General features: G+C 36.9%; 1 protein-coding gene across 1 annotated transcript; it reads right to left on the bottom strand.

Annotated features, from left to right (window-relative positions):
• Positions 1-7,659: 7,659 nt before the first annotated feature.
• LOC145782079 (solute carrier family 35 member E1-like) lies at positions 7,660-25,430 on the bottom strand. Its single transcript, XM_082593815.1, has 9 exons — positions 24,988-25,430; positions 24,095-24,227; positions 22,768-22,900; positions 22,291-22,361; positions 21,225-21,362; positions 20,268-20,420; positions 18,388-18,480; positions 17,952-18,098; positions 7,660-8,588 (listed from the first exon to the last, which is right to left on the bottom strand). The coding sequence occupies exons 1-9, from the start codon at positions 25,050-25,052 to the stop codon at positions 8,304-8,306; spliced, it is 1,218 nt and encodes a 405-aa protein (XP_082449941.1). The 5' UTR covers positions 25,053-25,430; the 3' UTR covers positions 7,660-8,303.
• Between the last annotated feature and the right edge of the window lie 429 nt (positions 25,431-25,859).

Genomic DNA, 25,859 nt, shown 5'->3' with positions numbered 1-25,859 from the left:
AGACAAAAGGACTCGTTTGTTTTACAGAATTTATGAAAAAAAGTTTTTTAGCCAATTTACATTAACAGCTGAATATTTTTACTATTGTTATTTCATATTGCTTTTATCAGAAATCATAAAATTGCCTTCTTATTTAGCATAATTGGTTTGTTTTAAATTCAAATCAATAAAAATAACTAACTCTTAAGTCTTGTTATCTAATCCCATGTACAGATCCAACCAATTATTGCATTAAACTTCAGAGCAACAGCCATAGTTTTGCATAATTTGTATAAAAACTAAAAGTCCAGCCTCCATGTGTTAATATTTACCCTTTTTTGCCTATTCTTTACATGACTGCAAATATCATTATACAGTAAAACACAACAAGAATGCTATTTCAAACTGCTTATTATATTTCATTCAAAGATAGCAAAGAGCCTCAGAATGTCGAATTCATTTACATGGTCTATCAACGCTCACTAGGTGACTTTGAAATCACAAAAAGACGACATAGTTTTTCTAGGCGTGCTATTATAAGCAATTGGTCCTGGGAAAGGTAGCCTGATGACGGTGTTTCTTAGAGAGTGCTTCAGTTCAATTTATTGTTATTATTGCCCTCAAATGTGGGCCTAAAAAGAAACCAACGCAGGTGAGGACAATATTTCCCAGTCAACGACTCTCTTCACATTGATTTAACGGCGGGCAATGTGGTATCAACTAACACTGAATTCGGTTTCGGTTATTAAATGTGGAATGGTTTTGTGGTACACTAACATCAGAAATCTATTTATTGTTCGCATTTTAATGAATTGAGGAACTGCTTTACCTTCATTTACTACAAAAGTTCGACTTTTCTTTTCGAATGCTATTTTTCAAATTTCGTGAGATTAAAAATAAAAAATATTAGAAAACATATTAGCTTTTTCATAATATATCGACATTTAAATGTGCACTACCTTACATATGCATTCTTTCACTTGCTTTCACAAACTCTGGATAATATGAAACTGCAAACAAATCAAGTGGAAAATGAATAGTAATAAACGCAAAAACCTATGATTAATGATCTATAAGTTCATAAAACCAAATTTAAATTTTTGGTCAAACATTATTCTTTTGTTTTTAATTTAACTACAACTTCCACATGTACAATACGAAATAAAAGTTTTTGATATTTTACTTTAGTGGATTGTTTAATCACGTTACATTACATTAAAAAAATACTGCTCTTGACATAGCTACTGAACAACTACTTAAGTAAGATTTATCAAAGCTGGCCTTGTTCGTCGTTCAACGGATACTTAGATTTGAATCGTTTTTGCGGTCCGCCACCATGCAGCTTCTGAAAACGCATCTGACGTCGATCAACAGGACAAGAAATCGAAATTCTCTTTTGTCCTTCAAGCACACAAAGGCAGAAAGCTCCGGCCCGATCTGTTTGTAAAGAGAATTAACAAATGTCGACGATTCCAACGAAAAGGCAGATTTCTGTCAGCGCTCCTTGTTGGTTACAAACCAATGTACAAATCACTTCCACTATACTCGTTTTACGTCGATTTAGGGCAAAAATATGTCGCTTCGATGAAAAGATCAGAGTTTGCTTTACAAGCGTCTCAACAATGAAGTTTTGATTTTCAAAATTCAAAAGTTACATTTTCGTCAATCTCGCCATTATCCGCGATGTCATGAAAAGAAGTTTTAAAATGGTAGATCGCGTCCGGGGAGATTAAAATACTAACTTTTCATATCTGGAACCAATGAATCACTTGCGCCCATGAGAGCAATTGATACGCTGTGGCAAGTCTGAGCTTGTAAGAGGTTGAGATAATTCAATAAAATGATTATAACACGAAGGAAGTTTTCAACCTTTTTAACGGGATAATTTTTCACTTTTTGGCGAGCTAAATATTAAACTTTGTATTGACGGCATTGTATTTACTTAAAGCTGCTAAATTACCACAAGAGGATTAATACAAAATTAAAATAGATACCGTAACTTGATTTCTACTCACATGATGACGCAGATTTGAAGTTAATTTTATTTTAATGCACAACTAAAATAAAGGTAACGGGCTTTCCTCAAGTTAAAAAATGAACAGACATGACACACAGGTAGAAAAAATTAACTTTTATCATCTTTTATTTTGCAATAACCCAGTAGATAATTATTATAGGGTACTGTAGACTAATAGACTCGGCACGCAAACAAAACCAAACGGGATCAAAGGACAAAAGCATGCAGTATTCACTGCTTGGAGCAAAGTTACAGATTAAAGTTTTATTAACTATTAACAGACCTTTAGAAACCAAGCCCTGTTGCTAAAAAATAAAATTGTTTGCTAACAATTACTGTAGGCTATAGATTAACCGCCTGTGGACAAGATATCAAGTTGTAGCAAATGTGAAAAAACTCTAAAATTTATTGTCAACTGACTTGGCTTCATTACCAGGTAAATGAAAAATAAATCAAGGTAACTGTGAGTTATCGTGCTTTGTGCCAAGCCATATGCTAGTAATTCAAACCCTCCATGAACATATAAAACAAATAGTCAGTGATGTACGCGCATACAAAAAATATTGACGCCGTCAGCGTTAACGCAAACGTTCGAAAAACCATACGCCGTATGCGTCAACTCAACTTGTAAAAAGAGTTGGCGGCGTCAGCGTCAGCGCATACATTAGCGTAAACTAATTTTGTTTGCTAGGTGCCAAACATTCAAACGGTATAAACCACTTGAAACAAACAAGTTTTATTTTGAATTTCCACAAAAAAAACACAAGCATCTGAAAGTGTTCATCTGACATTTTGCTGTGTTTTGGTTGCAATATGTCTTTGCCCATTGGAAACATTCTTTCAACTGCAGCGCTGGAAGGTATTGGCGTGTTGTAGCGAAAAAAATACATTAAAAAGTATGCGTTGACGCTAAAAAACCGCGAAAACTTTACGGCGTAGCCTCAAGCGCAAACTATCCAAAACAATGTGGCCGTAAGCGTTAGCGTAAAAAAAAGTATACGCCGCATGTATGCGGCGTAGAATTTGCGGCGTATACGTACATCACTGCAAATAGTAGATTACCAAAACTGAACTTCCAAAAAACTGTATAGGCTAGGCTACATGTTTCGTAGTGAAATATACTTAGCCTATATCATTTATCTAAATGTTTTTGCACATATAATCTATCCGGTATGGTCACTCTATGCTTAGCAGAACTACAACCCAGAAGATGAAGAGTACAATTTAAAAACACCTTAATTTTTTCTTGAATTGCGTCAATCAATAACAAAAATCAGTCAATCAAATTCGCAAACTAGAAAAAAAAGTTTACCCTTCTGTGATGAACTTAGTCTAAAAGGGGTAAATGTACTCAAGCCTAAACGCTGAATGGCACAACAAATATGCAAACTTTGATCCAAAGATGTTGTAAATGGTGATGGTAAATTCAATTCTAGAAAGTAGCCAGGGGTACAGGAAAGCAAAAGATTGTTAATCCAAGGATAAGATGATTAAAAACAATAAAACCATATTGCTAATTCTATTTTGCATGAGCTGTTAAAACAGTAGGTCAAGTTATTAAATTTTCACTTTCAGCGATGAAATGTCACATCTAAACAATAAAGTTTCAAAAATGAAACAAACGAATAAGTTTACTCACTGGTCTGTGAGTAAAGTTTGTTTAGTAAAGCTCACGAATAAGTTTACTCTTGCTTACTTACGTAGGTTATTCTTTGTAATTTTTCCATTGGTTGATCCAGATGACACCATGCGATGAATCTAACATGGCCCAAACATCTAATAAAGAAATCTAAGCCCAAATACGATCAATATGTTTGTTCCGGTTGAAATTCACAAAGTGTTTGCTTTGCTGTTATGGTTTCTTTATTTTTACGTTTACAAGTCTGAGTTTAAATTGTTCTTTTTCAATTTTCTTGCAAGTTTGAATTTGGTGATTTTCCATTTATTTGAATTTCGTGTTCCGTAAAATGTGAAATTTTCTGGAAAGGTTTTTAATTTTCAAATCACACTGGAAGTCGACAAACAAGACTGAATTCTTTTAGCTTTTTTTGCCCTGAAACAACTATAGCCAATCAAAATAGGATTTTAATTACTGTTCTTCCAAAAAGGAATGTACTTTGAAGACTTATAACCTCGTCAGTAAAATAATAGACTTTTTACACTGGTACAAAAATCCTCCTGTTTGACACGAACCTTGCCATTATGACCTAAGGTCCTACATGCTTGCTACACACTTACAACACGATAAACTATCAAATATCGCAAAGATCAACAGTTTACTCTGTCCTTTCAGTCCTTGAACTCATATAACGTGCTGTTAAGAAAACCATAGCTGTACAATATGGTTCATGTTGTAATAGACCATTGAAAGATGCTAATGCAACAGAGGGGAGCCAGAACATACAGAGAGTGTAAAATGGGAGCTCTTAAACAAAAGGACCCAAGAAAACACAAACATTGGATTGTGTGTTATCTACTTAGCAGCATAATCGAAACTGTGTAAACTACTAGAAGTACAGTATTAAAGGTTGATATATCAACAGAACATTCACACCGGAGCTGTTTAGACAGCAATGCTTCAAGCTCTGTGTTTAAACTTTAATCTTTTGTCGCTGCTCGATTTAACTCGTTGACCGTTACGTCATAGTTTCCCACGCTATCTTATCCGAAATACTTTTAATTCGTTTCCAAACTAAATGAGCAAACAAAAACAACATGAAAATTTGTTGTACGTACCAGTCATACTAATGTGCACGAGCGCACTTACGGCATGCGTAGCCCAAGTTAGATTAGTTTATTTGTCCAGTTCCACAACGTCGGATACACTACAGTTAAGCAAATAGACCTCACGCGAATGCAATTTAAGAGATGTTGCCACGAGCAAATTATACCTTCACTTGTATTTCTTAAATGGCGGTGCAATCAAGCAATTATAGCAATTTTAGGTAATGATTCTAGGTCCTATACGTAAACTGAAGTGGGACTAGCATCACATTTAGTGTACATGTAGCTACGGTAAAAGGTTGTCTGATCAAAAATGACTTGCCCTGATTATGTTTGTGTCCTATCGGATATCTTAAAACTTCCAATAATACCGTTGGTCTATGGTGCATTAAAATCTGGAATTTTGACATTTTACACCATAAAATAACGACTTCATGGCAGACATACGTCACAAATAGTTGTAGTATTCAGCCTCGCCGTTTGAAGTAACATGGGCTACTGCATTAACCCACGCAACATTTTTTCCAATGAGAAAATGCGTTGTGTGTTGTTTACAGAGCTGCGGATTGGACGAAAAGCGGGCACACAAATCGACTCGGCAATTTTTAAGAATAGAATTCTATTTTTTAAGCCCAAAAATGCATAGCCTACTTATCGAAAATATCACAGTTCGAATTTTAAAAAGGACTGTCTCCGATTTTAGACACTAAAACTTTTGCAACTCCACAGACTTTGTGACTATCCAAAGAAACAAGATAGATCAAAATCAAATGATAGGCTACAAAACGTCTTCATGTTCGACACACTTCTGTTTCAAATGTCTACAAACAGTCGTACGATCTTAGGACAGTGCTTCATTACCTTAACACTAGCCTATAGTCAGTAGCGGATCTAGAAAATTTGTTCTGGAAGTAAGCCTACACCAAAGGTTTTACCGGAGTTGTCAATTTTCTATTGGGTATGACCGAGCAACGCTAACCAAAAACTTTTGCAAAAAATGAAAAAAGATTACCGTACTGTGCATGTTTTATTATCGATTTTAGGAGAAACGTGTGACTGTGTGCCCCCCTTTGGTCTCCTACTACCCTACTTATAACTTAGTTAAAACGCACTACAGTTGCCTAATTTTCACTGCAACGAAGAAAAATCAAAAAAATGTAAAAGCCATTTTTGGTTTGGTGAGAATTCCTTTTGCAAGCCTCTAATTGATTGTGGAACTTTTTGTTCTCAGACTGAGAACGCCTCTTCTGGATTTGAAGCGGCAGTTTCGCATTAGGCCTACTTGCAGCCAGAGACTTAGAAATGCTGGCGCTGGCTAAGTTATCGAGATAGACAGAGTAATTTTTTGTTTATTTGCAAATTATTATTTGACTCATTAGATGTCGTTAAATGGAATTTTTCCTGATAAAGCCTCTCTGCATTGGAGTTGAATAGTAGGCCTATTGCTTTTCTCTCGAGTTAAAAGTTTGTTCTTTGACCACCCCGAAAGTGCCTTCATTTGTCCTTGGTATATCTCTGTTTAATTTTTAATGTTTTTTGGACTCATGAAGAGGAGATTGATAACTTGTGTCTTAAGGGGCTGTCCATAATAGACGTCCACATTCAAAGGGGAAGGAGGGGTTGCAAATTACGTATTTTTTTGAAATCTTATAAGGATGTCCACTATGGGAACGTTCAAATATTACGTAACGCTTTTTTTCCGAATTTTTGACCCCCCCTCCCCCATGTAACGCTTTTTCAGTACGAATTCAGCACAAAAAACTACCATTCCGTACTCGAAAGCGTTACGTAACGTTTTGCTTGAACCCCCTCCCCCCCAATGTGACGCTAACGTAACGCTTTGCATAAACCCCCCCTCCCCTTTGAAGGCGTTACGTAAGGGAACGTTCAAATATTACGTAACGCCTTCGAGGAGGAGGGGGGTTTATGCAAAGCGTTACGTTAGCGTCACATCGGGGGGGAGGGGGTTCAAGCAAAACGTTACGTAACGCTTTCGAGTACGGAATGGTAGTTTTTTGTGCTGAATTCGTAGTGAAAAAGCGTTACATGGGGGAGGGGGGGATTGAAAAAAACGTTACGTTGACGTTACATGGGGGAGGGGGGGGGTCAAAAATTCGGAAAAAAAGCGTTACGTAATATTTGAACGTTCCCTATGGACAACTTCTAACTGCGCTACTTGAACTGGTACCGTGATCTGGTATCGACAACATTTACTAAGCACACTGTAGATGAAAAATACATGGATGAAAGGTAGGCTGTGGGCTACCACCGACTCTGGGGTTTCATGCATCACCCAGTTACGCGGCTGCAGAACTGAACCTATCTTGACTCACTGAGTCAAACTCAATCGACCATAGCCTAAATAGAAGTTGGCAACCTCTATTCAAATACATGAAGTAGGTGGAGAAACAGACTGCTGATCATATCAACCTTAAATGCCTCATGGATAAGACACAAAGCGAGATGTTTGGCTGGTAGCGGCTAAAGTCACTCCTGTCTTTACTCTACCTGCCTTTAACTTTGAAAAATCTACTTCAATTCAAGCAACAGTGAACGTAAAGCTGTCAGTGCAGCTGAATGGAGAGTGCGATAGAATGATAGAATTGTGGAAATACTCATTCTCAGAACAAGAAGGCCTATTCCAAGATAAATCTTGACCATTTCGTGAAAGCTGCTTCAACAAGCTTTGAAACACTGACGCGAGTCAGTCTACTGAGATTGACGGAGTGAAATTTCTACATGTTCTCTGTAGATTATTCTATCCATTTGTTGCAGTTGACAGCTGTCCTTAAAGCGGCCTACTCAAGTGCACACCCCGAGAGTTAAACTACCGTTGTATTTTCCCATTTCTTAGTTTGGAAAGCCAGGAATTTATTCACTGAATTATCGAGGAATAAAAATAGCCAATTCGAACAATTAATGCTGTGGGAAAGCCAAAACCAACTGCATTATTTATTTTCCTCATTCAACGCTTCAAATTATCGCAAAAATTACTGAATGGAAAAATAACATAACTAGTTAACTATTCACCAGATCTCGACTACTATATTTAGCAACTTACTGTAGTAATAATAAATCTAGAAAAAACACTAAAAAACATCGAATCTCCAATTTTAGTGTATAGTAAAATTGTTTACTAGTAATTTCTTTCAGACGATAACCTATTTCAAAGTGTATTCTCTATTGGTTTGCTCAAGTGCACAACGTGGATAAATGTCCATAACTTAATTGTCTCGGTATGTATGCAACAAAAATTTAAAGGGAATCTGTGTAAGTCGGTGTTTTGTGTAACTACAGTATACTATTTATGGTGCACAGCACACAATGTCAACTTTACATGTACATGTTGCTTTTGCCAACGGTCAACAAATAAACGCACTTTCTAATATCTGGTGCCAATTGCTAAAACTGCATAAAATCTAAACACAAAATCAGGGTCACCTCCCAAAAATCAACGCAGAATAAATATAAAAGCATGAGCATAAGTACATGATCCTAATCTACCGCAAAAGAAATTTCATAAGACAGAAATGGCTTCGAGACGTCAGAGAGGACAACACACATCGCCATCTTTAACCCCATATCATACATCGTGGTACTTTCCAGCGCTGTACGATGGTATAGGTGGGGCATCATAGCCTAACAGAAGATCACTCTTAGTGCTGCCAAGCTTTTTAAAACCATGCGAAGCAACATTTGTTCGATGGTGGGCGTGGGATAGGGGGTCAGGAGACGGTGAGGGGCTTTCCGTTTCTTCCAACTGCAGCACAACCGCATCTCCGTTCGGAACATGCGGCGTCTTGACTTGAATGACGTCATCATGAGTTGACGGCAATGTCAACCGTTTCCTGGCTTGGTCGTACTTTGCCTGCGTTACAAAGATACGAGAATGAATGACCGACCGATAAAAGTTGACTAACGAATAAATTACATTGCACACTATTATTTCCAATACAAACATTTCCACTCCAGAACAAAGGGATTAGGTTGAAAAGGGAAAATGGGGGGATTTACACCAATGCTATACTACACACACACCTTTATTGGGTTGTGTGTAGTGGCCGAGTGGTTAGCGCGTTGGGCTCGCAGTCGAGAGCCTGCATGTTCGACTCCAGCCACCCGCACTTGCTGTTGTTTCTCTGGGCAAGAAACTTTACGATAATTGCCTCTACCCAGTGATCGATTTCGAGTAATGGGTAGTACCAAATTTCAGTCATAAGTAGAGTAGACAACCGGAAACAGACATTGCCGTCGGCTGCAGCGTGGGTCAGGTGTACGTCGGAAGGCGTACACCGATGCATAGCGCTCAAGTCCGCTTTCCCGCAATGCAGGATAAAGATAATAAAACAAACAAAATCTTTTGCGTCAAAAACATGCCATTTTGTTAAATTAGTAGCAAAATTTCTCAAGGTATTGCAATCGTGCCATATCCTTGCATTTTGTAAATTATTTTGCTCTCGAGCACGTTTTATTCGCATTTGTTCGCTAACAGCCCACCTTTTTCTAGACCTCTGCTAAGGCATGCAATATTTTTCGCTTTGATATTCAAAAACAAAACATGAAACTGAGAAATTAATGTGAAATATTTTATTATGTTTTTCTGCCTGACGCAAACCGTTAGGCTTACTAATAATACCGTCTAAACTAAACCGTCATCTTCATAATAAAACTATACATATAAAAATTACGATACTTAATTAGATCACAAAATAGTTTTGATCGTAAGGTTGTTCCAGCATTTGTGAATTGAAACACTGCAATTCTTTGACGTCACTTGTCAAAAAAGTAGTCAAATCACGTGTGTGTGTGTCCCAGATCAACAGCTCACATTGCTTCTTCAAAGGAAACTGTCTTATTGAGACCAATAAACGGAGTGAAAGAAAACTTGCTTCTTGTCTCAGACAACACAACATCATACAAATGCGATCAATATCTTAACGGAATTCCAACCGATAAAACGTATAATGTGTATCAATGTGATTATGCGATGCGTTGAAGAACTAAACGGTCATTGTGTTTGCAAATCAATGGCAGCGTCGCCGTGTTGTCTGAACTGGAGAGACCAACCACTAGATTTCGTCTCCGCAGATGAGAAGATTAGCTTTCTTCACCTTTGGCGTAAATATGGCAAGCTGATGGAATTTGATAAGTGTGGAGTGGATTTTGTTACAGTTGGAAGTTTGAGTTGCTTTAGCATCAAAATTACAAGATTGAAAAGCATTTTAGGAGATTTAACAACTACTCGAAATAGGAATAACCACAGAATTTGTCTAACGTGTGGGAAAATAGAGGTTTGTAAGATTCATCATTGTGAATAGAGTGCTGAGTCTACTGAGAAGTTTAAATGTTCGTCAAAATTATTTGCGGTTTTCAGTTTTTTAACGTTTTGACTTGAAAGCATCTCGAAGATATCTATGGTTGAATGATGAATGACTTTCATAACTTCTTCAGCTTGTCGAAAAGCAAATGGCTCGTTGTACTGTATTCGTGTATTCAAATTTCGTACAACAGCAGTGTCAGGTTTGAACTTTATGCACACAAAAAGAAACCAATGCGAGATCTTCTTCGTAATGGTGGATGAAAAATAAAACTTAATAAAATCCAGTTTCAGAGCAACTAATTGTAACTGGACCTCTTGAACTTTGTGGAATAGCTTGAAACATTCCAAAAATATAAGTCGCGGTGAAATGATCAATCTTCACAACCAAAGTTCAGATCAATAACAAAGCCTTGTGATATCTTGCAAGAACAATCTCACACGCAGATTTACATCTCTTTGCGTAGACCACACACAACATAACAATTAATAACACTCGTTTCGCCATTGTAGCTCACCTACTTGTGGCAGTATCGTCGCGCTACAATGAAAATTCGCAGTCTTATTCATGGTTTTCAACGGTCCTGTTTAAGCCAGACATGATTGGATTATATCAACCATTTCATGATTCGAGTGCTAAAATTTCCCAGATTGCCTCCCAACGTTTGTCATACGTTGAATATTGGGATGAAATGTTGCGTGACCTTCTTTATATAAATCTTTTAGAGAAATTGAAAAATATAAATCAAGATGCTTGTAGACTATCTCCAATGAACAAGCACCTGGGTTTTGATGGTTTTACGAAGTAAAAGTTGGTGGGATTATTTTGTGAAATAAATTAATCGCCATGGCCCTTAGTTCATTGACCAAAATAAGTGATCGAAACAAGTGATTTTAAGATAGGGATAAATTTTCCAACCGCTTTCAAAAACTACAACATCAGTGCTCCCAAGCAAAAATTGCAGCCTTGTATCGTTTCAATGTGATTAAGACGTCGAAACAATGTAAAATGGCAAGTTTAGTTGTGTAGGAAGCGATATGATTGATATCAATTAGACAACGGCAGACGCGGGGCAGACGAGCGCCCATGAGTAATGGAGGATGATATTAAAATTGGGTTCATTGCAAAGACGGGCTTAGTAAGGATTCAATGACAAACTACACCGCAAAGACCACACAAGGAATATAATTAACAACTGTCATTCAGATGCTTTCTACCCGCAGGTTACGTCACGGGCCCACCGACAACGCGTAGCCCTGACAAAATGGCAACGTCATTCAAAAAATGAAATCACCCACGATCAGGGTCCAAAGATTGATCCTGAAAAAGTAGTAGGCCATCTCAGCAGACAAATCAAGCCTTTTTTTACATGGATTCAACGTCTGCAACTGTTTTCTTTCGTAACTTTTGTTTGGAATTTTACGTCTGCAGACGTTAAATCAATGTGAAAAAGAACTACTTTGCCGGCTGGGGTGTTGTGCCACGTGCTCTACGGATACAAGGGAATGATGTGAAGTAGCACAGACTTACACAATTAGTTACCGCATTTTCGAAAAAAAAATATTGAAGGTTTTACTGCATATTTGAAGAAGCGAGTATTTTCAAATTGTAAAGAATCCTAAATTAAAACTAACATGAAACTGAAAAGGGGTTCTTTTACATGAATAGCTAGACGAGTGTCACTCAAAAACTACCGTATAATATGATTCCATTTCTACAATTTAATAGTGATGTAATTTTTTTCAAATTGAAGAGTGAAACGGTTATCACATTCAGAATACTTTATGCTCTAATGTTTTACATCATTTCAATATGTAGAAGCTGCTAGAGTACAGCAGCAACCAATAGTGTGCTTCAACCACGCGAATCAATAATCACGATTAAAAAAAAAGGAAAATAAGGTCGATACAGCGAGAAGTAGCATTAACCCTTAATCACTATTGCCAGGTGTGCCACGTATTCTCGATTATTAATCATTGAATGTGTATTTTTAACCAGCAACTCCAACCAAAGATCCCGAAGAAGAAACCGGTCATCGATTAGGAAAGTTTTTATAGTCACGTCAAATGCCATATACATGAGTTGGGACAAAAGCAATAGCCGTGGGCGACAATAATACAAGCAGGTGACTGCCCGCGCAAAACAAGCACAAATTTTCTATATTGGACTTCCATATTCACAACTTGTTAATACTACGTTCTACCCGTATATTATATATAGATTACTGTGTACAATTTCGGGTGGGAACATTACACTAAAAAATAACTAGAGTGCACTGCACAGGAGAGTGAGCAAGCAAAGGCGTAAGAGCGACGATAGATGACACTGGAATATTTTCGTACCCAGGTGGTGCGGTATCGTACGCTTGGGAAGTGTGCAGCTTGTGATTTTAGCCAGCACTTGGCTAGGCCTAAGTGTTCATTGATGGTGTTCGGGAATCAGATTTGGTGGCACTTAATCATCCTTGCAATTTAGCGCAGTGATTTATAACCTGAGATTCATGCACCCTGGGGGCCCGCGAAAACTTTCAAGGGCTTGAACGACTGCATTAATTTTAGGAAAATGTAGTAAATTTAAGTAGCAGACTTATACTGTAAACTAATTTTGAATAATTCTTACGCGGGTTTACTCAATTGCAAATTTATGACGGGCTGGATTGATAATTTCTTTGAGTGCTCCGAGACGACGATATGGTTCAGAGCCACTGATTAAAGAAAGTACAATGTTGGTATTTTTTAGAAATTTCAACACCAACATGAAACTCGTGAGGTTACCCTTCTGCTATTAATTTGAACACTAAAAACGAGCTTTCGTGGCGCAAACTGGTGAGACTCTACGTGATAAAATGTCTAGTAGTTCAGAAAATCAAACTATTTGAGCAACGTCGCATCAATGTTAATTTTATTGCGTTATAAGGCTCACTATCGCCACGACTGACGTCATAGACTCGGCTAAAAAAATTAATAATCCCTTTGCACATCGTCACACGTGAATGATTCCAAGACTCCAACAACACATGGAACTTGCAGCAGCGAACCTCCAAAGCGAATTTTTAAGAATTAGCATTGACAGTGTTCGTGGAAAAAAAGGAAATCACAAACCACTGCAGCACAACAAGATTTCACGGCAGAAATGTCGCAAATATTTTGCGAAATGTCAAACGAAAATTTAAATCATTTGTCGCTCAACAGACATTTAATGCCAGATGGTTATCGAAACTGAAGCTTACTGAATTGTAAAATATGTCAGCACAGTATAAAGCTGCGTTCGGGCACGGCTTTATTGTTTAGCGCACGTACAATGAACGGAAAGCCGGATGAACATGCCGCTATAAAAACACTGATATGTTTTGTGAATGCATAAAAAGATCATTTTAGAATGAGAAAGTATAAACTGATACGTAATCGTTTGCTTGTACGTATCTAAAGGTGAGGTGGCCCCACACTCGGTTATCGGGTATAAGAAAGCAACGTCCCTGTTGCAGCAAGTCTATAGTATATGCAACTGATGGAAGTTGGAGGCTGGGTGGTCTCTCTTCATTGCCTTCCATTCAAAAACTCACCTACCCAATCTATTCCACCAGGAGTAGAGTTGGCCATTGTTTTTGCAACATTAATCAAATTGAAGATTTTGGCATTTTGTGATAAAAAATAAAAAAAAACTGTGCTAGATGGGTAGAGATTCATGTTTCTTCATTTCAACACGTGCTGGTCATAGCTCAAACACAGACAAGAAGATGGCGTTTCATATTTTGAAGTAAAATGAGCGACAGAATAGCAGTAGCTCTTTTGGACGGAGAAAAGCGACACTGAATTACAGAAGTCAGGATATTTTTATTACAAAAAAAGCTGCGCAGGAGAAAAGAACGACATACTGCATAGTGCATAGCGTAAAAAAAACAACTTGACACACTGCGGTAGTCAAAAAATTAAGCTCTTATTCCCCGATTACGTCACTTTAACTCAAATCAATCAACATCACGCAAAGCGTGGGTAAACAGATTAGAGCAGCGCCTCGCCGGCTCCCGATACAAATCAGTGTCGGTCTTGTTATATATTCTTACCAGGCCGATTTGTTTGCGGATGAGGTGTACCAAACTACAAAATTGACAAGAAAAGACATGTTATCGAGTAAATAGGTACAAATTGCAAATATATAACGCCATTTAATGAGGTGATGTTAAAATACCACATGAGAGTATTTGATCCTTGAATCTCATATAAGTGTTGGATTAAGTGAAATGATTTTGGGTTGGGTGATGTCAACTGTTTTGTTTTTTTTCCTATCAGGGTTAAGTGCAAAAGCAGCTGTGAATATTTAACAGCAAAGGCTACTTGCAAACGATCGCACAGAACCACGAGTCTCAAAAAATTAAAAACAATGTCAACATCTTCAATAAAGAACTGTCCCCATGGGATGTGCTTCAAAAGTGCAGCTTGACTCGTGTTACGTGCAAATTCAGCGTTAAAAAGATGCGGTTATCGCTGGTCGATCAGATTTAAATGTGAAGGGGAAACAAACACTTGATTCCCCACCAGTTGGTCCAACGGTCTTGAATCATCGCAAAAAGCAAGATTGTGTTTGTTGCAACAAAGTAAGAGTTTCCTTTGAACGCCATGATTTCTATTTGGAAGTAAACGAGATAGAATTTCAGGAGAATTGCAGAAAGTCGAGCTGTTCATTTTGACGTTGGATCAACAGGAAAATATATGAAAATCTACGTTGGACATGCAAGCAAGCACCAGTCAACCAACCCGCATGCATAGTCAGCTCTCTCAATGAATGACCTATGACCTCTCTTTTTGCACTACAAAGGCAACTAGATCATTTTAATCAGATTAACATTGAAGAGAATAGTTATTAACTTGAGGATGAGACCACAGATGGTGGATCCTAAAAATTGCATTGTTGTGAAATTGTGAAGTGATAAAAGTGAAGTCAGTAAAAGAAACCATCACAGAGAATTGTTTACAAACTAACTTGCACGTTTCAAGTAAGTTAAAAAGGAAAACTGTTTACTACTTTCAAACTAGTACACAGGCAAAGGTGCGTTTGCAAATTTACAAAGGAAGAAGTTATGCTCTCATCAAGGAAACGCCATTTTGAGAAATGCCGACGTGTCAAGGACAAACGAGCAGTGTCATTAAAAACACGTTTCGTTGTGAAATGGGGCGTGCGCATTTAAAAAAATTATGTCTTTGGTTCGAAAAGATTTTGAAGTGAACACTGAACTCGTGGACAGCTTTTCTATGATCAGCTACATTGGAGTCAGTAAATCATCACATTAAGTCGACGTCTGCAGACGTTGAATCAATGTTAAAAAAGATTGATTTTCTGTCTTGGACAAAAGTTTTGGGCAAAAATGACAGATATGATTATTTGTCGATCGATTTTCGCAATCTTTGACTAAAAACAAGTTTCCGTGGAACATCAAGCTCACCACAACAGGGGCTATTCCTGTCAGAGCATCATGAATGATCAGCTGGCCCGGTTGTCAAAAGAGAGATATTTCCAAATTACTTTATAACAAATTGATTCGAACCGAAAGAATGTTCCATGGCGCGCGGCAAATGCAGACTTATGTTCAAGGAATAGACATTGAATGACCAGCGCTCATTTTTCACAAGAAAGCAACAGCCCAGACAGCAAAAACTGTCATTTTCACATTGATTCAATGTATTAATGAAATCAATGTAAAAATGACTGAGCCACTGAGCAATGTCACGGCAAGGTCAACCTATGTTTCGGCAACAAACAGACCGTCGACAGTTTCGACTTTGATATATTGTTTTATTTTTTAGTAGAATCGACAGAACAACGCCACACTTTAAGTTCACGAAACAAAAAAAACGACCACCCTGGTAGATGTGAACTACCCAGGTCACAAAATACGATCTTGTGCACCGATTTTACATCTCCAGACGTCGAGTCAATGTAAAAAAAAATAATTTTGTTAAATGGGTAGCTGAAAGATGCTTGAGTATGAAATTCGGGGCCAGGTTTAAAAAAAAAAATTGTATTCTAAAGCGTTTGTTGTGTTGAACCAACGCGTTGTACAGGAAATATTGGTGTCGAAATTGGAGATGTGGTAGCAGGGCTTATTAGATGGAAGGAAGAGCGTTGAAAAGCATCATACAACTTTTGCTTTTAACTTGAGGGGATGCTAAAACTTTTATGTGTCAATATAGGGTGATAACATGTTGTTTCTATTGGTACTACTAGTTTGTTGCGCGTGGAAAGGGGTAGAAAGTAACAAGCATGGAAGAGGAAATAGCAACAAAATGACGGCTTTTCTAATTTTGAGTTTTATATTATTTCCATTTTCCCCTAGTTTATTCCATTGAGCTTTATCGAAAGACATTTTTCATGATGATTTTGTAAACAAAAATCTCGGTAAAAATAATAACTTAAGTCCAGCATCACGTTGGGATGGCTGCGTGTGCCGATGCTTGCAAAAAGCAACTTTAAATCAACGAAAAACAAACCACACGATCAAGAGATTGCTTTGTCAGGGAAATTAAACTTTCAAGTGCCCATAACGGTAACGAAGCCGATCGAGACTAAGTAAACGACGCCACTAGTGGCAGGTTTTGTCTGCTGCAAAATACGGCAGTCCGAAAAGACGGAAAAATACATATTTTTTAAGAAACGTCTGCAGGCTGCAGCAATTCATACTTTTAAAAAAAAACATAGCTGAAACGTTTTATAAGATCGTAAATGCGCGTGATACAGCAACCATAAAAAGCTCTTTAGTTCTCTCACAACAATTTAATAGAACATACATAAATGAGCAACACAACATTTAACATTATAAAAAAAATAGCAAACGTTTTCGGCTATGCATATAGCCCTTATCAAGTTTGATACTTTTGTTTTTATAATAATGTTTAATGTTGTGTTGTTGCTCAGTAACTGAGTTATATCTGCTTATGGTTGAAAAAAGTAACATCTCTACCCAAATTGTAACTTAATAAAAATACGTCAAATTTAAGATTTGACATTCACAACTCCATGTATTTTGAAGCAAACGAAAGCACTTGTTATTTTTCAGTTTTCCTAATAAATGGGAAAACCTCAAATTAGTCTACAGCCAGTATAGCCATGTATTATATAATTTGAAACCTTATATTTGTTGAATGCAACAAACAAACAAACAAACAAATGCTATCGTAATTGTTGACATCAAACAAAAATTAATTTGACCGTTTTTATTACACAGGCCCATGGTATATCTTTCGACCTCACAATCCGCCTTGAACGAAAGGCCTGCTATACAAGTAATGACTTGCTGTCATGAGCTTTTTGCTTTCTTGCCTTCTCTCAAAATGGTCATGCCGGGAGCTACTGAAAAAACCTGATGGGAACCAGTCAGGTCGGAACAGGCTGGACATAGCTGCTCGCTTGTCAGTAGAATAGTAGATAATCGGTAGATCAGTTAAATTTACACGAGACTCGGTTATATCGAAACAGGCTTTGTAGAAGACTGATATGCCGGTGTTCCTTGCTTCGGCTACATTTGATATTGTCGAGTAGACCACCACGCGGTGAATTTCCTAATGCTTAAGGTTGTCTGCACAATGCAGCATCATGTTTGCTCTTTTCATAGTTGATGTCTCACACGCACTCTGTGGTCTTATAACCCCAGTAACACTCAAAACACGCACATGATCGATGTTAAATCAAAAGTTGCTCCACCTGTATTTGAGCCAATTGATGTTACATGCCAATTCTGTAGTTGACCGTATATTTCGAAATTTTCAACCATACTAAAGTATTTTGAAATGATCAGGGACTGCAACTGCAAAATATCGATTACATTCCCAACAGCAACCGAGGATTGATAAAAAAATGGATGTTGTCCAGAGCAAAGCAGCCTATGGCTTACTTAACAACTTTAGCTGACCATAAATTACCTTGTTGTAGAAGAGCACCCCGCTGATTGCTACTAGCATGCCCACAACATTAGCCATAGTAACAGGATTTCTTAGAGCAATGAGAGAGACTGTGATCACAGCTATCCGCTTGGTGGCGTTAGCTACCGAGTACGATAAAGGTGAAATCTAAGACAACAAAATTATCCACAAAAGTCACGCGTCCATTGCAAAGGTTATTTTTAATATAACTTGAACATATATCGCACAATGCACAAGAAACGTTGGTTTTGATTAGGACAAGAATATATTCATACTGAATGTTATTTCTTTAATTTAAGTTAAAATGTGTACTCACATAACTCACTTTTAGAGTATGAAAAATCTCAACATGCAAAAAGAAATCCATTCTAAAGCTGATGTAATTGTGACGTAATGAACAAAGTGATAGAAAATAGTGACCTCAGGTGCAGCTTACCAGTGATATCACAGTAAAGGCGACCATGTTTTGAGCGAAGTTGCAAAAGGCATCCACGATAAGCAACAGAACGAGCCAGAGTGGGTAAATCTCCTAAAACAAAAGAAGTTTCGTTCAACATACTCTTGCTAATTGACGTCAACGCTTGCCTCGGATCGGACATTTGTCGACTCTTTTGCACCACCTTACGACCAAGATATACCACACACTGAAATCGTTGGGGTATTTGGAATCAGTAGAGCGCTGCAGTAGATGAGGTGTGACATGTAGGCTACGTGATATTGTGAGCGCTCTTCTTGAAACATTTCTGATAGAATGAAAATTAAGTGCACGTTTCGACGATGACAGCATGGCCTAGCAGTTTAGAGTTAAAGAGGTAGTTATTTCGACGACGTGAGTTCGATTCCTCTCACCCTTGCATCATCTTTTTTTTTATTTAATTACCAAACAAAGTACAAAGCAAACATCACTCTCTAGCTGTGTGCTAGAAGAGTCACAATGACTGCACAGAGCTGGTTCACAGGGAAAATTTTTCTATGTTCAAATTGTCAAAGAATAATAAATAAAAACAGAGAGAGACTGTTCACCAGGCATTTGATAATAAAATTTATTTGCGTTCTTCTGGTGACTATTTACTAGGTTACCTCCTGATGTTAAAGATGATAACTAGCTTTTGTATTTCCGACGTTTCGTCAGTCAGCACGACTGACTTTTTCAAGGTGGCTAAAACAGGTTAACACAACCTGTTCAGCAACGATGGCACAACACAAAAACATACTGATAAAATCAATAAAGTAAAGCAGCAAGATTCAGAATTAAAACACGCAACAAGATACCTAGAGGTTAAACTGAATGCTAAATTGCCCTGTTTTCTGTCTTGTCTGATGTCTTTTCAACGTTTCTTGACGGCGGCCCAATAGATAGATAAATTTACGCTGTTGGTAAGTAGCCTACTGGTTTTAGGCTTTCACTGCATTCAGTTTAACCTCTAGGTATCTTGTTGCGTGTTTATGTTTTTGTGTTGTGCCATCGTTGCTGAACAGGTTGTGTTAACCTGTTTTAGCCACCTTGAAAAAGTCAGTCGTGCTGACTGACGAAACGTCGGAAATACAAAAGCTAGTTATCATCTTTAACATCAGGAGGTAACCTAGTAAATAGTCACCAGAAGAACGCAAATTACTTTTATTATGAATAATAAATACCTAGTATAAGACATAATTTACTTTACTACAGTTATTGGTAAATAGAAAAACGTGATTAAATCACCATTCGGAGTACTGAACCAATGACTATCTCAGCTTACGGAAACTTTGTACATATTTTTCACATCATGTCACATATACTGTAATAAACCACATATTAACTTTAGACACTCAGTCAATGTGTATGAAACTTCCACAGTCCGTTCGATGATAACTTCCTCTTCTAAGTTACGTCCGGTTTAATAAAGTATAAACCACATGTTTAGCGACACACAAATGCCGGCAAAAATAGTAGTGTGGTACTGAAGAAGCCTAGACGCCGAAACCGAGTTGTCTCGCCACACGGTAGTCTGCCAATACGCAATAACAATGCAATTCACTTTGTTTTAGAAATTACAATAAACTTATTTCTGGATCTATTTACGACAAGACATAGTGTAGCTTGAAGAAGTCGTGCATTCGCCGAAACTTTAAGTTGAGAACACAGTTTCAGCAATCTGGGCGTGCTAAACTGTCAGATTGGCTACCTACGAAGTCCCTTTATATTCAGATAGCCATGTTTTAAAGGTATATTATATAATAATCTCGTTGTCTTTTGGACACTTTTTAAGCTCGGTTCGGTGATCTTTTCAGAGTGTAAGTGCAAGTAAAAAGTTGAACAAAAAGCAAAATAGAAACCTTTGACTGGCTTGGGTCGTAGTCCATATCGGGATTCACTTTCATCCACGCGTATACGTCAGTAACAAGCCACACAGGAACGGTAATGGAGAAAGAAAGGAAACCAAGAATGTGAAGCAAATGAAGATGATGAATTTTGGTGTCTTTCATCACCTGAAAATAAACGGCATCAATTTGACAAACACGTATATCTGTGAGAAGCATGGGATACATTTAAGACACGTTGAAAACTCTTTCATTTTATAAAAACATACCATACTACTTGCAGTTTATTTTTTTTCAGGCAATTCTTTAGTTTAGACTCTTTGGAGTATTTTTAATACAAGATTATGTTGCGTACAAATCTTTCACATTTACAGTAAAGCTTTGGGAGAGAGTTCACTTTGTTGCACAATAGACCTATAAAACAAAGTAACGTCAACGATTTAACATATTTTTATTTTATTTTAAGTTCACGTAAAACAATAAATGTTCATAAGACAACCAAGTAATCAAACGTTTTCAGCACATCGTTGTGTCTTCATCAAGAATAACCTAATAACTATCGCTTCTATAATGAAAAGGCGGTGAGACGGATAAGGCGTTGGCTTTCCAATTATGCAAACGTGGGTTCGACTCCCGGCTTCAGTTGGTTGTTGAAAAAACCGCTCATCTCTACCTAAGGCGTAATAAATTGGGTAGGCATAATTGCTGTAAGAAAGATGGTCGAGAGAAAAAATTGGCAACTCTACTTTCTTTAGTGCCGAAGGCGTAGTATTATGAGAACCTTATCTTTTTATACCCGACACTTAAATCAAGTATGGGACCACCTTTACCTTTTACTATAAAAAAAGGAAATGACAATTGTTATTTATGGGATGTACGTATGTTTTTTTGCAACAAAAACTAAAATCAAAGATGTTTTAAAACCACTGACATTACTAAAATCTACAATAAAAATAACAAGAAAGCCGCTACCTTTTTAGAAAAAATATTTTGTAAAGAAAAATTAATGGTCGCAAACACTGCACTGAGCAATCCAAGCATATTGAAAGAAAGTTCCGTCACTGTGGCCAAAGCTATACCGACAACGATTGGAATTAACGAAAAATAAACCTAAAGGAAAAAAAACAAAGGTTAGTCTAGACTAGAGCTCAATGCCATGTCATAGATTGAAAAATCACACGACCAAGAGTTTTAAGAGACTGCCGCAAAGAATTAGGGTGCGCTATCAAGCAGCTGCAGACCACGTGTCCGGTAAGACGTTGTGCTGTCCCTCGCCCAGTGGAAAGCTCAACCACATTTGACATATGGAGCTAAAATGACAAAGTCAAATGTTATTATTGTATTTCCGTTTACATCAGGTCGTAGCTGTTGTTCTACGTGAAAATGGTGTACGCCTAGTTTAGTGACAGTCTTGATAAGACTTTAGTTTCAGGATTATTTTACTGGCGTCACAGACAATGACAGCAGATCCCGTTTTAATATTTTGTAAGGTTATGCCTTTAGCTTATAGATTCGAATTTTAATCTATTGGGACAATAAGGGATTGTATTCGGCAAAAGTAGACTTTGCACTAAACAGCCTAATTTAGACCTTAATACAAAATTAAATGAAGACATTTTATAGGAATATTGTTATAAAGCAAAGTGCTTTCGTTTTGATCATATCTAAACTTTGGCAAACCTTCATAAATTTAACTCAAAGCACAAGATAACAAAGTTAGAGTACTTTTTGTACCTGAAACTACCCTATATTTTATGCACAGAATAAAATAGTTGGATGTGGAATGAAATAAAGACAAGGATATCTTTAAAGGAACAAATAAACCCTGAAATATTTTTGTTTTGAACATTCTAACATAATATAATTTTTGAGAAAAAAATTGGAACTTTTTAACTTAAATTGTAAATGTTGCTCGTTTACGCAGTAGGCCTATTACAGCCAACAGTTTGTGGATGTTTATGTCTGCTGGGTTGAAAGCTTTGTGAATAACAGCTTTAATATTCCAATACGTAGTAAAAAATACAATGTCAATACTTACCAGCCAAGATTGCTTTTCCCCAAATAAAAAACGTGTAAATGCAACAGTAAATATAGGCATCGATGCTTTCACTGCAAACACATTGATAGCAGTTAATAGAACAATTTTAATTTTATAATTAGCCAAATTTGATTAATGCGGCCACTCGGCCAGCGGAACATACACAGCAGAATAATTGCTGCTTTGTCTTGAGCAACTTTTCTTGTATGGAGTCAACTATATAATAATTGGTGTACAACTTGTTTACTGGTTACTAAAAATTTTACAGAACATTTGAACTGCAGTTTCTTCTTTAACTGTTTTATTATCTATTCAATTACTATTCAACATATAACATCATATAGCCAACTAATCAACAGACTCATCTCTTCAAGCTACTATGAAAAAGTACTGAATTTATTAACTATTCAAATATTTTATTTTTAAAACAGGAACATGTTTATATTTTTGAGAACAATTACACTTTATCTCAAATACCTGTGTGTGAGTAAGACAAAGGAACTTTAGATATACTTAAATTTGATGAAACGGAACCGAAAAACTTTCCAAATGCTAAAGGAAGGATGGCTCTAATAAAGTATTTTCTGGAAATGGGAACACGAGGTGGAACCTTAAAACAGCAGTTATTAGTTTGGCAAACAATCCCAGAGGTACCAGGGTTCGCAAATCACCGATTTGAATGAAAAAAGATTTATTTTTAAATTTACTGAAAGATTGGAAATTATAATTGTCTATTTGTCGTAAAAAAAATTGTGCATTGCTTTGAAAACAATGGATTTCTCAAGCCAGATTCAAATTTTTTTTTATTGATTGATTGAATTTTTATCCTCGGACTGGGAAAGCTTCTTGCAGAGCTTAATTCTGGCAGTTTCACATACTTGTAGAGGCTTTGAATCACTGACGCAGGCCCGGTCACCGAGATTGACAGAGTGAATTTCCGATTGTTGAAGTCTTGTTGCCGGGGAACTATTCCATCCATTAGGTGGCGCTGAATGGAGGGCAGTCCTTAACGTGCGTTGCTCAAGCGCACACCCCGAGAGTCGAACCAACGCCGCTTGATCTTGAAGCTTCTTCGTTCCAGAAGTGACGCGCTAACCAATTGAGCTATCGGGGCGGATTGACCAATCGGGGCGAATTGACCATATCGGGGCGGATTGACCAATTGAGCTATCGGGACTATATTGAAGACATATATTTGATTCTGAACCTCATTTGCAAAATATTCGTTTCACCTTGAAAAATCATTTCGAACAGGTTCAAGGTAACTCCTGTCAGGTATTAGACAATTTATTTGTGTTACCACATTTTCATTAAATTTACAAGCCAAATTCTATCGAAAGTAGACAAAAAGTAGTTAATTCTTGCAGACATATATGAAATTGTCATGCAAAATTTCTGCATGACTTCCAATACTGCATCTGGCAATTCTTTTTACTGATAGCTTTGATCTGGCAAAACATCTGAACTGCTACATTGGTACAACTTTGTTTTAAAAAAACAGATTAGATACATAATAAATGTATATATAAGCCTAAAAGTACAAGCTCGCTAAATCTACAAGAAACCAAAGAAACTACATCTATTCACCATTTCAAAAACAAACACTGTTGAAATCTATTAATGTGTTACAAGATATAGTAAGAACTGTAATTTTAACAATGTATATGACCAACATGCTGAAAACCAGCAATTTTAATTTTTATAGGCTGCTGTAAAGTTTGATTGCATTTAACAGTAAAACAGAAAATACTAGGTTATAAAACTCAAGTCTTTTGAAGTTAGATTTTCTGAAGTTAAAACATACCTTCCATATTCTTAATATCGGTCCTAAAAACACAATCACAGCGGCAGCATGTGCAAGTGACACAGTTGTAGGATAAGAGAAATCATTAAGGATAATCTTGGCAATGACATTCCCGCATGAGCTCAGGGAATACCTTTAAATTAAAAATATCAAGCTAGCTTTGTATAAGAATGACACAAGCATTGGACCAAACAGGACAAGTTTGGTCCAAAACGACCTGTTTGTATTGACTTGTTTTGAATGAAACCTGTCAAGTTTTAAAAGCATTGAAGATAAAAACAGTTCAGTCTTCGAAACGTTTGTTAAACATAAGTTCAGCATCTACATTTTGGAATCGTTAATTTTTGATCCTTTAAGTTGCTTTGCTTTAATGCTTAATGATAGGAAAATGATAATGCACAGTACCTTTAAATAAGAACCCATAGTTAGGCAGAGTCGCCTTTTGCCCAGCATATTCAAGAACTGTCAGAGTTGCCAGTTCCAATTGGACCGGTTTTGAGGATAATAGTTTGGGTTACGATTAGGGGGAAGGGTTAAGATTATAGTTTGACAACTCTTTATAACAATATGTCTGCCAATTCCTAAAAATGCCGACAAATATCAAGGGTTGCCAGATCCACAAGTTTTGCCGCTAAATTGGGCTAGTTATGTTTTCCAGTTATGAAAAATGTTTAGCAGTTCCAGGTTGTGATATCGTTGATTCCTTTGATTTAATATTATTTCAAATCTACTTCTATAGAATGATTACTATTTTTTGTTAAAAAACATGCTGCAACAATGACAACGGGTAGGCTACGGTATTTAGAGTTACCCTTTACGCATCACTTCTTTAGAAATGAACAACAAACATCTTAAATGCTACACAATCGCATGTCCACCAGTATCATACTTACCATGCAATGCATAAGACAACAATTCTTCCAGCATCTCTGACTAACTTGGTTTTATTAGTGTTCATGGAAATTTAACAGGAAACTGAATAGTAATTTATTAGCATAAGTTGAAATACTTTTCAAAGCATCACTTCACCTTCACTAACTTAAGGAATGATTAATTAATTTTTATTTGATAGTGTTTTATAAATATCTTCTATAATAAAACAGATGTGAGCCATGACTTACCGTACATATACCATGACTCATAATACAATGATGAAAACTAATTCAAATGCATTAAAATTTAATCTCTGCAAGTGGCAACTGGCAAGAGCTAATACCTACCATACTCTCAAAGTGGGAACCACAACTAGACTATCAGGCTGTCGTATGACTGGCAGCTTTACATTATTATTACATTGTTTTGGTGGCTATTATACTTTTCCCCATTATTTTAGTAAACCTTCATACACCGCTGTATTCTAATCAACAATCACATACTGGTCTTTGGTTTGAACCTTTATCCTTGACTTTCTCAGTTCAAACAAACTCAGTTCAAACTAACAATCGCTTATTCTCAAAATCAGAGACAAATTTCTTTTCTTTTAGGGTTAGGCCTATTTATTCGGGTGCAACCTAGTTCGTACCCTGAACAGTTCGTACCCTGAACAGTTCGTACCCTCAGTTCGTACCCTGAAATGATCGAGAGAAAAAATTAAAAAAGCGTTCAGGGTTAGCGCAAAAAAAGAAAAAATTCAGGGTACGAACTGAGGGTACAAACTGTTCAGGGTACGAACTAGACTGCATCCATTTAATCAGTGTGCCTATCTCTGCAAACCTGAGTGTGTAGTAGCCTAGTAGTCCAGTTTTAATCCGGTGATGTTCTCGTT

The sequence above is a fragment of the Aplidium turbinatum genome, chromosome 13 (genome assembly GCF_918807975.1).
Source record: "Aplidium turbinatum chromosome 13, kaAplTurb1.1, whole genome shotgun sequence".
Classification (NCBI taxonomy): Eukaryota; Metazoa; Chordata; class Ascidiacea; order Aplousobranchia; family Polyclinidae; genus Aplidium; species Aplidium turbinatum.
The sequence above is the reverse complement of the archived record's forward strand: the minus strand, read 5'-3'. Positions and strand labels throughout refer to the sequence as shown.

Excerpts from the sequence above, each read along its gene's own strand:
- LOC145782079 (XM_082593815.1), bottom strand. The coding sequence starts at position 25,052 with ATGAACACTAATAAAACCAAGTTAGTCAGAGATGCTGGAAGAATTGTT. Across the intron at positions 22,901-24,094 it reads CGATATTAAGAATATGGAAG|GTTCCACCTCGTGTTCCCAT; the intron begins GTATGTTTTAAC and ends TGCTGTTTTAAG. Across the intron at positions 22,362-22,767 it reads TTTGTCTTACTCACACACAG|TGAAAGCATCGATGCCTATA; the intron begins GTATTTGAGATA and ends ATGTGTTTGCAG.